The following is an 11383-nucleotide window of genomic DNA, read 5'->3' on the forward strand; positions in this document are numbered from 1 at the left end:
CACAGAAGGCTGTTTGTTTACTGTTACGTTGTTTACAAAAGTAAATACTGTTGAACCAAGCTCATGGAAAGTCCAAAAATGGATGTACCAATCCCGTATTGCCCCTTTAAGGAACCTGGGTAATTGAACATCTGGCTGATTCTGGACTGTAGCATGTTCAGGAATGAATTATGCATGCTGCCAAAGAAACATGATGTATTCAGAAATGTTTTTGTCCACCAAATCCTTAATTCTGTAATTTAAACAGTTATTTTCCTTGATGGGGCCAAATGGGCAGGTGTTCAGAGACTGGTAATTAGGAAAACCTGGCATAAATTAGTTTTTTTCTTCCCCCCCCCCAGAGTTTGGTTTGCTTGTGTTGATGTGACAGCAAATGGTTCGTATTAGCAGCTATAATATATAAAAATGTATGTGTAGGCATCTGATGCACCCGACGCGTTACTCAGTGAAGTAGCCGGCCACATTCGGGTCTGTAGTCGGCTATTTGACTGGCAGCTGGGGCTTATGGACCGGTGTATATGGAACAGCCTATAGCTGATGATTAATATCTGTGACTGACGCTGCATGTTTTCAGTCACAGCGTTAACCGACAGCAGCAGGGAGGCGGGCAGTACAGCAACGCTCCACCCCCTGGCAACTACCACCAGGGGAACTACAGCAGGCCCCCCCACAGTGGTGGTGGTCACTTCTCACGTAAGTCCTCTTACACACACACACAGTCAGGCCTTAGACAAACACAATCGCTGCATCTCCCATTTAAAAAAATAAATCAATTTAAAAGTCTACGTGTTCAATGCAGGTGTCGTGTAGTAACGATCTGAAATAGATGGTAGAAAAGCTAGCTAAGATGGACAGTAATCTCAGATCCGAAAAGCCGTTTTGTTGCCTCCTTTCTTACTTGCTGCTACATTTCACTTCCTTTGTCCTCGGCTGACATATTGTACCTCTTCTAAGAATAAAAATAACTATATTATACAATTAAATGGCCCTTTTGTTCAGCACTGGGGAGTTGGAATGGCGTAATCTGGAGGGGGCCGTTCTCTCTCGGTCTCCTAGCCCCTAATCAGAGGCTCCTGGTTGTCCCCAGGCCCCGGTCTCAGCCCCATGCTCCTCTGATAGCAGGGCTCTGCTCAAAAGTAGTACACTATACAGGGAATAGTGAGCCATTTGGGACGCAGGCTCAGTTCTCCAATTTGACTTTGATGTTCCCATTTGCAAGTTGATGAATAATCTCATCTGGCTGCTGATAGCTTGTGGGGGAGCAGAGGCTATTCCAGTGGCACTTGATGCAAATAAGGCTTTTGGTTCCTTCGGATTGCGGCAGCCTCCCTTGGCCTCTGCTGTTCATCCCTGATGGTAAACTTGCCAATTAGCAGCGTAGGACGGACTTCATCCTCTTTCTTTCTATATTAGTTATTTTGATTAAGGCAATCAGGGTTAATACGCTGGCCCATCTGTGATTGTGGGCCTGTTTCTCTTCAAATTGTCACTTTATGTAACGGTGGGATTTTTTAATTCATGGCCTTCTCGTCCTGACGATAAAATTCGCCAGAACTGCAGGAATAATAAAATGTAACTGCTTAATTTAGTATACTGTCCCTTTGACACTCGCCTTGAATAACCAACGGCACAAATATATTTTCGATAACTTTATTTTTATTTTTTATTTTTTTGCTGTTTAAAGCTGGTGTACAAGGGTAAGACTCAAATTGAACTTAAGAACGGGAAACATAGAAATGGCGCACGTAGAACAGATCTGCCTCTTTTTAGACTTCTTTCAATCAGTGACAGCTCTATAACTTTAATTCAATGAGAATTAAATCCTTAACTCACATTTCTATTGGAATTTGGTCAGATTGCCCCAAAAAGTGACATTGCAGCTTTAAGTCAATAAGAGAGCAATTTACATCAAATAAGTGTGTGTGTGTGTGTGTGTGTGTGTATATATTCCCATTCCATCCATAAGAGAATCTAGCAGTTTTAGTCAACCAATTTATAAAAGGATGCACAGATTAACTAGTCTATATATGGTGTGAGACGACATCGGTCCCAACAGCACAATTAGCCAGACAAGTTATTGAGACGAGACTACAAATGTGACAACTCTGGGACAGTAGGGAGCTCAGCGCTCAAAGGCTTTTGTTGCTGTGAACTGTCTCTCTCAGGGAGGATCCACTAGGTTGTCAGTAATCACCCTGGTCAGGTTGGGGCCTTTTGTGTTGGGTTGGGGGTGGCTCCTGTGTCGATTAGTGGTGCTGGCTGCACTGGGAGACTGCGGGTGGTAATGAGATTGTCGAGTGCTTCTGGACACACTGGCCCCTCTGATAAAAGCCTTCTGGGACGATCCCATTTGATTGGATGTGTGGTAGACTGGAGAGGGTTGAAACCAAAGTTAACTTCCCCTTTCAGCGTGCCACTACCTCCTGCGGTGATGTGTCAACCGGCTGCTTCTGAAACATGCTGCGGGGTTTTGTTGGGCCTAATAAAAACAGCTGCTGTGTGATGACCCAACGGAGAGACACCGCCGGTGGCCATTAGTCTTCTAACGTCCAGTCACATTGGACTAGCAACTTTGTCACTGCATTATTAGAAGTTGCACTTTTAAGGCATTCTCATGGAATTCAGTTGACCTTTCGGCCCGAAAATAGAATCTATGCATAGAACGTTACCAACTGTTGGAATGAAAAAGTTGGTTTGAGCTAGCTGTTATTCCTTGGGTTAATACAGGGAATGTGAAGTGTTCTGGGGGATTTTAGGTGTAATCGTTTGTCTTTTGTGTCACATGGCTTGGAGCTCTAGAGTTTTAGATCTTTGTTAATTAAGGAGATGGACAGGTGTCTCAATTGTAATTTCCTCCTTTGACTGACTGCCGGTCATCAGGACAGAAGACGGATGACAATGTTACCGGAGTATAATTGGGGCCAGAGTGGGTGGTCCTCAATAAGGTTGTTGGTCCACAAGATTATTAACTGTCAAGATTTACAAGTCCACAGATCCAACCTAATCAGCGTTGTTAGTATGTTTCAATTGTACGTTGTTCTTATCTGTCGAATTTTCAATCACTTGACAAACATCTCTTGTGGTCAATTTTAGTCCACCCCGCAAGTCAGACTGACCAGTCCATATTCTCTTGGCCATCTCAGACCACATTAAACTCTCTCTCATAACATTGCGCATTGGCCTCAAAGTGAAACTTTCGTTGTGTTGTGCCAGCAGGCCAAGCGCTTATTTCCACAGATATCCTATCCCCTCCTAACAAACATTTTTAACACCAACCTCCAATCCAGGTTTGTAAATGACTGGCTTTTCTTTGCTGAAGTTCTTTTCATTTCACCCCGCCCCCTCTCCTCCCGTCTCAGCCACTCACCAGGCCTGCCCCTATAAACAAACAAGTCCAGGGCTTGCAGCTGGTCATTGCCTTGGCAACAGTGGATCTGGAAGAAGCTGCTCTCGCTACTTTTTAAAAAGTGTGGCTTTGTGAAGGGGCTCGCCGCGATGGAACCAGGGGTACTTGAGTCATCCACAATGCTGCCCGCTGAATGCTTATTTCATTTTGCTGTAGACAAGAAATGCAAATGCATTTTTTTTCCCCTCTCTTTTCCCCCCACCTCAAATCCTATTGTGGTTTAGTGCTTGAATGGACTTAATTTTATCATTGTGACTTTCTTTTGATCACTTTTTAGATTGAAATCTATGGGTTTCATATTGAGGTTAAGGCTGAAGTGAACTGGGTTAATTAACTTTAATACATTTTTACATAGTCTGTGTTGTATGCTAAACCTGAGTTTCCGTTTTGATTCGCTAAACATTGCGTGCAACAGATTTAACTTTCACTCGAAGCGATTGCTTTGGAATGGATTCCTTGGAATCTCACTTTGTGTCAAACTAGCATTTTCACCAAACAGAAGTCTCATAGCTGGTTTCATCTATGCAATATGTACTGAGGTGTATAAAAAAAATGACAATGATGGCAACTCATCAGAACCAATTTCTTAGGTATTGCTGTTTTTTAAAAAGGGTGTATTGCTCTCGGTGGGTTAGTAGCGCGTTAGGGACGTTGGTTCCCCAGAACCACTTTCTGAATGTCTCTCTTTTTGTCCCAGATTCCAGGCAGCAGGGTCTTCTAGGGGCACCTCCCCCATTCAACCCTAACCCTGTACAGCAATATCCAAGGTGAGTCGACGGCATCGTCTGCTTTTAATACATAGGCGTGTATTCACAAGGCCTCTCATCCTGGGCCTGCTAAGTTATTGATTGATTGATGCAGTGGCATTTACATATATATATATACACTTTTAGAAACGGATGTTGTAGTATTTCTCCAAAGCCCCCACTGCAGCATAGGAAATTAACCATGGTAGTACTTTTTTTTTTTTCTTAATTACATATGAGGTTTAGTGTAATATACAGTACCAGTCAAAAGTTTGGACACCTACTCAGTCAAGGGTTTTTATTTTTACTATTTTCTACATTGTAGAATAATAAAGACGTCAAGTAGGAATAACACACATGGAATCGTGTAGTAACCAAAAAAGTGTTAAACAAATCAAAATATATTTGAGATTCTTCAAAGTAGCCACCCTTTGCCTTAATGACAGCTTTGCGCACTTGGTATTCTCAAAACCAGCTTCATGAGGTAGTCACCTGGAATGCATTTCAATTAACAGATGTGCCTTGTTGAAAGTTCATTTGTGGAATTTCTTTCCCCAATGCGTTTTGAGCCAATCAAGGTAGGGGTGGGTATACAGAAGAGAGCCCTATTTGGTAAAAGACCAAGTTCATATTATGGGAAGAACAGCTCAAATAAGCAAAGAGAAACGACAGTCCATTACTTTAAGACCTCAAGGTCAGTCAACTTTGAAAGTTTCTTCAAGTGCAGTCGCAAAAACCATCAAGCGCAATGATGAAACTGGCTCCCATGAGGACCGCCACAGGAAAGGAAGACCCAGAGTTACCTCTGCTGCAGAAGATAAGTTCTTTAGTTACCAGACTCTGAAATTGCAGCCCAAATTAAATGCTTCAGAGTTCAAGTAACAGACCTCTAAACAGTCGATGTTGAGATAAGACTGAATCAGGCCTTCATGGTCGAATTGCTGCAATGAAATTACTACTGAAGGACACCAATAAGAAGACTTGCTTGGGCCAAGAAACATGAGCAATGGACATTAGACCGGTGGACATCTGTCCTTTGGTCTGATGAGTCCAAATGAGATTTTTGGTTCCAACTGCCGTGGCTTTCTGACGCAGTGGGTGAATGGATGATCTCCGCATGTATGGTTCACACTGTGACGCATGGAGGAGGAGGTGCTTTGCTGGTGACACTCAGTGATTTACTTAGAAATCAAGGCACACTTAACCAGCATGGCTACCACAGCATTCTGCAGTGATATGCCATCCCATCTGGTTTGCGCTTAGTGGGACTGTCATTTAATTTTTCAACAGGACAATGACCCAACACACCTCCAGGCTGTGTATAGGCTATTTGACTAAGAAGGAGAGTGATGGAGTGCTGCATGAGATGAGCTGGCCTCCACAATCACCTGACCTCATCCCAATTGAGATGGTTTGGGATGAGTTGGACCGCAGAGTGAAGGAAAAGCAGCCAGCATATGTGGGAACTCCTTCAAGATTGTTGGAAAAGCATTCCAGGTGAAGCTGGTTGAGAGAATGCCAAGAGTGCAAAGCTGTCAAGGCAAAGGGTGGCTACTTTGAAGAATATAAAATATTTTGGGGTTTTTTAACTCCTTTTTTTGGTTACTACATGAGTCCAAGTGTGTTCTTTCATAGTTTTAATGTATTCACTATTATTTTACTTTGTAGAAAATGGTAAGAATAAAGAAAAACCTTTGCATGAGTAGGTGTGTCCAAACTTTTGACTGTTTCTGTATGTGGTTAGTAGAAAATATTCCAGTGGTTTAGTGGTGACTACAGAGTCACACTTAATGTCCAGGTAGATGACAAGCCTTCCTATATTAGTTGTGCCCACTGGGCTGCACCATGGGGGAGCTTAGAGATGAATTAAGAATTTGGGAGTGCTAAACAAATTTCTCTTGAGGTTTGGCCAACTTAATGAGGCATCACTAATACTGCTCCAGTGGTAACATTTCTGCACCACAGCCACTGTGTCCGCACAGACCCGCCATTGTTTCTGGCTCCAGACCTCTTGAAAGACTAATCAGCTTCTTTGGTTCAACTTTTCAGGCCTACCAGGCCTATTGTGTCTCTCTGTCACCTTAGGTCACTAGTTATTAGTGAGCGAATTGAAAACAGTTTCTTTTAACTACTTATACGAACGGGACCGAAATGCAACTCATAAGGAACTTTGAGGAGGGATTACAGATTCCAGTGCTCAGTTAAGTCTGGCATTGGGGAAGAATGTGACATGGTTCAATAATGAGGGATGGGCCCCTCTACGACGGTTCCTACTTTTTTTCCCTTGGCCTATTGTAGTGAATAAGATGAGACCCTTAATGTGGTGGCTTGGCTTATGGATGGACACATTGCTGAGGCGTTATTCATGGAGAGCCACTGTGTGCTCATCACACACAGGAAATGCGGTGTCCTCATTTCAGGGATGAATGCAGTTCATGATTCAAGCCCCATTTTAAATGTATGGTTTATTTCATACTCTGGCATTAATGTAATATTCTTATACTCTCAATCATGTGAAAATATTGGCCCTTTTTTTTTTAAATGTTATGAATTCAATCTCCAGGTCTATACCAATTAGCAGGGAGGTCACCACAGTCAATTTGAAGGCTGCATCAATAGAACTTGAAACATATATATTTTTCTTTTTGCTCCTGATCAGGTGCTCTGACATATTTAGACTGAGTAAATGGGTAGGACAAATGCAGGGAGGGCCTAAAGCCCAAATTGTCCAGCATGGCAAATGTGTTTTGTTGCTGTCAATTAGGAGGGTTGACTGAACATTCTTTAGAATTCAATACAAAATCTGATTTTGTTTATTTGGGTAGGGCCGGGACGATACCAGGATCGCGACAAAGAAAAAACACGAAGTGGATTGAACTTTTGTTGGAAACAAACGTTATGTTGTCATCCAGTCACATGTATTTATTTTCCAAACTATGGAACACGATATTTTACATACAGCAGGTTTTTAAAGACCGAAGATTTTAGTCTGCTTCGTGTTTTCATTTTTGCCATGGAAAAAATATTGCAATACTGGTATCTCTCCGGCCCTAATCATTAGCTAGATGTTTTAACTTCATGTCTAACTAATCTGCATCGTTTTATAATCAAAGGCAAATTGGCAGTGATAGTTTTAGTAATCTTCTACAACATGGCAGTTAAGAACCGAATTGCAATGTAGGCATACAGTCCAATTTTTATATCCAAAATGACAATTAATTTGAATGTTTGTGCCCCCACAGGCAGCAGTATAGTAGTGGTGGTGGGCACGGCTGGGACCGGTCGATGCAGTCCCAGGGAGCTGCCTACCAGCAGAACATGCAGAGAGGAGGCCACGGAGGGGGGCAGGGTCAGGGTGGCTACCACCAGCAACGTGGTCAGGATGACCGTAGAGGAGACCGCAGAGATGACCGTGGAGGACAACCGGTAACTCCATGACTTCGACCTCCAGATAATTGATGCATACAATACTCCGCTAATGTCTGCCGTCTTTGCTCTTTATGCTTTTATTTACTGTGCAGCCCTTCTGACCGGTTTGGTTCTGTGTTTTACAGGGATACAGCTCTGGACGGAATTACCCCTTGCCACCCCCAGCAAGAAGATACAATTGGAGTTAAATTTAGACTTGGGAAGAAGGCGAATATGATTTTTTTTTTTTCTCGCTGTATTTGTCTTTCAGGCTGTTTTACTTATAAGATGTTTTCTTTTAATAATACCGAAATGTTCTTATGTACTGAATTTTTAAGAATAATGCCTGTACAACTTGTGAAATACAAGTGAGTCAAGACAATTGTGTCATTGTCAGTTTGTTTGTAAAGTTGATATTGACCCCTGTAATTTAGATTAGCTTAATATTTTATTTCAAATTTTCATAAATATAGCCAAATTAAACTATTCAGCTATTTGCATCACATATACCTTACATATTCCTCTATCAATCCTCACAATCGCCATAAGCTTTCTGATGTGAAGCATTAATTGAAAAAATTTAAACTGAATATTCCTAAATCATGAACATGGCAAATCTTTAGACAATGGTTTAATTATTTTCGATTTTTTTTTGTTTTTGTCAATTCAAAATTCCTTGGACTGACGAACTCCATAGCAGTTGCATAGAGGCTTTGTTTGAGACATAATTACATAGCTTAATCAGAAACCATATTTCATTTCCTACAGTTTCAATAAATCACTCTTTCCCACTTTCACAGGTACATAAGTAACTTTATGGTCCTCTAAATATATTTAATAGTTCTCCATTCAGTGCCCCTTTATTTAATGCGGACCCTATTATTATAAAGTTGGCAAATTTATCACTAATTTTTAGCGTGCTTATTTCAAATGTTTAAATCAAATAGCCCACGAATAACAAATTATATTTATTGAAAATTTGAAACAACAAATGAGCTCAGTTGTTACAGTAGTTTGGAAATTCTCGCCTTTCATCTTTGTCTTACATTGTTTGCCCAGTCGCGGTGCAATTTTAAATATCCTGCAAATAGTCTTACATTTTAGGACTTTATCATGCTATAGACTACGTGCTTAAATATTTGTTTACTTAACCAGGCCTGCTTGTAACGGCAAGAAGTATTGGAATTTATATTTTTTTTACTCTTTTTCGTTCAATTAATTGGGTGATAAGAACTAATGACAAATGTAATTGCATTAGGCCAACTTATTAATCAAAATTTCACTATAACCTACAGGTAAACTTCGTTACATCCGCATGTGCCACATGAATAAGCAGATATGCTTACATGTCAAGCGATTTATTGTTAGTTCAACTGGATTGTGATTTGAATATATGTATGCTATGCATCAATCACATTTGTAATTTACAAAAAATGATCGGACAAATATTTCGTTTAAACAATCACTGTCACATGAAATGTGTTAACTATATATACAGTTCAGTTCATTAATCGAAATATTACAATACTTTGGCCCGATACCCTCTATGTCCTTCAAAGAATTGAATTCCAACAAATAAAACTTCACTCCCTTCACACCGTCACCGAGTGCTTGGAGTGTAATTTATATCAAATACTCTTCATCAAAAGTGAAACACGCACGGTCGACTGTTTCTTAAAAATAGGTGCTCTATGCACCTCTCAAATGTCAAGGAAGTATGGTGCTTCTGTTGTCCATGTCACCAACGACCACTGTCCTTCTCGATGTTTTTGTTCGTCTTAAAATCCACTTGACGTGTTCTCCAGAATGAAAATATAAAATGGCAGGTTTCTTCCTTTTACCAAGTTCTGCCATAAAGCAGGTTTGAACTGACCATGTTATTGGTGTATTCGATGAGAGCCGCGTCAGTCTGAGCCATGTTTATCTGGCTGTGTAGAATAGGGGAACTGGGGGACATTTCCTCCAGTTCTTCGGATAACGGATTATTCACCTGCTGATTGTGGTGATTGACCACCGCACTGCCCGATGCCGCCATCGCACCACCGGACACGTTCTGCTGCACCTGCTGATGCCCAGACGTCGGTATGCTTGACCCGTTCTGGCAGGGTTTGCCATCCTTCACGAGAACCGGGACCGCTACCCGCCGCGGTGACTGTTGCTGTGGGCACACACTGCCGTTCTCCTGTTGAATCTGCTGGTTCGCTTTGTCCTTTGCCTGGCGTTTCATTTTGTACCTGTGGTTCTGAAACCAAATTTTTACCTGGGTCGGCGTCAGGTGGATCATGCTCGCCAGGTGTTCTCTCTCGGGTGCCGACAGGTATTTCTGCTGCTTAAAGCGCCTCTCCAGCTCGTACACCTGGGCCTGAGAGAACAGCACCCGTCGTTTTCTCCTGGGCGCAGAGTGTAAGGTGACCATGGATTTGGTGGCATCCATCCCTGCCAACGTCCCCATGCCGGTCATGTTCATCCCAGTGGAAGCCCCCATGAATCTAGAAACTTTAATGGCACAGAGTTAAATAAATGAATATTAGACACCGGTTTAGTTAATTATTTGAATTTAGTCGTGGTGCGCAATGCAATTATCCACCATTTTGAAGTTGTAGTTTACATTTACGTTAATCAAAACGAATTGCATTTCTTAAAAGTCAGATCATAGGCTACGTGTTCAACTTACTTGTTGGGTAGCGGGTTTCGGCGTTTGCGCTATACCATGCAGTTGATGCTGCGCCGTTCCTCATTGTGTCTTGGTAAGACGGGAGGTCTCCCATATTCCCGATGCTCCCATTACAGTAGCCTCCTATGGCACTGGAAAATTGGGAGACGCTGTGTGGCATGTGATAGGTGCTCGCCACCCCGGTGTTATGGCACATGGAGTGCTGCTGGATGCCCGGTTGAGACACCTGAGTTTGTCGGTATGCGCCCAGCGAAGACGCGAGGTTCCCTGTACTGTCCATGCCTCCAAACTTTCTGTAGGTCTCCTCGATCGGGCTTAAAATATCTGTCACTGAGAAAGGAGTTGAGTGCTTTGGGCTCAAGGACATGGTTTAGCCCGCAGGTGAATTTGGCTGAACGCGGAACAAGTCCGACCGTTGTGTCTCTGCTGCAGGACACCTACAAGAGTACTTGTGAGTCCGTCTGAGATTTCCAATGGATCGCCTTGGAGAAGGAGGGGAGCCTTGGGAGCTCTTATCTTGTCTTGACTCTAGCCAGGCGCCAGGTTTACGACAAACACGAGGGGCGGAGCAACGAGCCAAACAAGCCAACAATGGGCATTGACATTTTAACCGGGTAATTTAGGAACATTTTACTTTTGAGTTAAGATAAGCAAGATGCCATTTAGATGGTTTAAACGTCAACTTAATAAATAGCTGTGATTATTGAACTAATTCGAAAAGTATATATTTTTTGGTCGGATTTCAAGTGAGACAATGAGCTATAGTTTTGCTGCATTCGCGTAACGCTGTTGCTCCAGCCAAAAAATAAAATAGCAACCTTTTTCTTAACTCGAGAGCTCTTCGAACAGACACGAGAGACCGAATCACGCACCATCCGACCTATCACATTCTGCATTTAAGGGTGTGATTATATTTACATTTTAGTGATTTAGCAGACGCTCTTATCCAGAGCGACTTACAGTAGTGAATGCATACATTTTTTTGTTTTTTTGTACTGGCACCCCGTGGGAATCGAACCCACAACCCTGGCGTTGCAAACACCATGCTCTACCAACTGAGCCACACGGGACCGTATATTTTCCATAGACAAATTGGTAGGCTTGCATTACCCCATACAATAACGATCATAAAAATTATATTTTTTGCTT

The 11383-nt window shown here is 42.1% G+C and overlaps 2 protein-coding genes across 2 annotated transcripts in view; one reads left to right on the forward strand and one right to left on the reverse strand.

Annotated features, from left to right (window-relative positions):
• The window catches only part of LOC115194772 (5'-3' exoribonuclease 2), a 29388-nt gene extending 21446 nt beyond the window's left edge, over window positions 1–7942 (forward strand). The window contains exons 27-30 of the mRNA XM_029754703.1: window positions 575–693; window positions 4104–4173; window positions 7395–7578; window positions 7707–7942. Coding sequence (XP_029610563.1) covers window positions 575–693; window positions 4104–4173; window positions 7395–7578; window positions 7707–7769 — 436 coding nt within the window. The 3' untranslated portion in view covers window positions 7770–7942. The remainder of the gene's footprint in view (window positions 1–574; window positions 694–4103; window positions 4174–7394; window positions 7579–7706) is intronic.
• Window positions 7943–8840: 898 nt separating this feature from the next.
• On the reverse strand, window positions 8841–11129 carry LOC115194780 (homeobox protein Nkx-2.4-like). The gene is made up of 2 exons (XM_029754715.1): window positions 10235–11129; window positions 8841–10056 (listed from the first exon to the last, which is right to left on the reverse strand). Exons 1-2 carry the CDS (start codon window positions 10599–10601, stop codon window positions 9398–9400), a joined length of 1026 nt encoding a protein of 341 aa, XP_029610575.1. The 5' UTR covers window positions 10602–11129; the 3' UTR covers window positions 8841–9397.
• Between the last annotated feature and the right edge of the window lie 254 nt (window positions 11130–11383).

This window comes from Salmo trutta, chromosome 1 (assembly GCF_901001165.1).
Source record: "Salmo trutta chromosome 1, fSalTru1.1, whole genome shotgun sequence".
NCBI classification, from domain to species: domain Eukaryota; kingdom Metazoa; phylum Chordata; class Actinopteri; order Salmoniformes; family Salmonidae; genus Salmo; species Salmo trutta.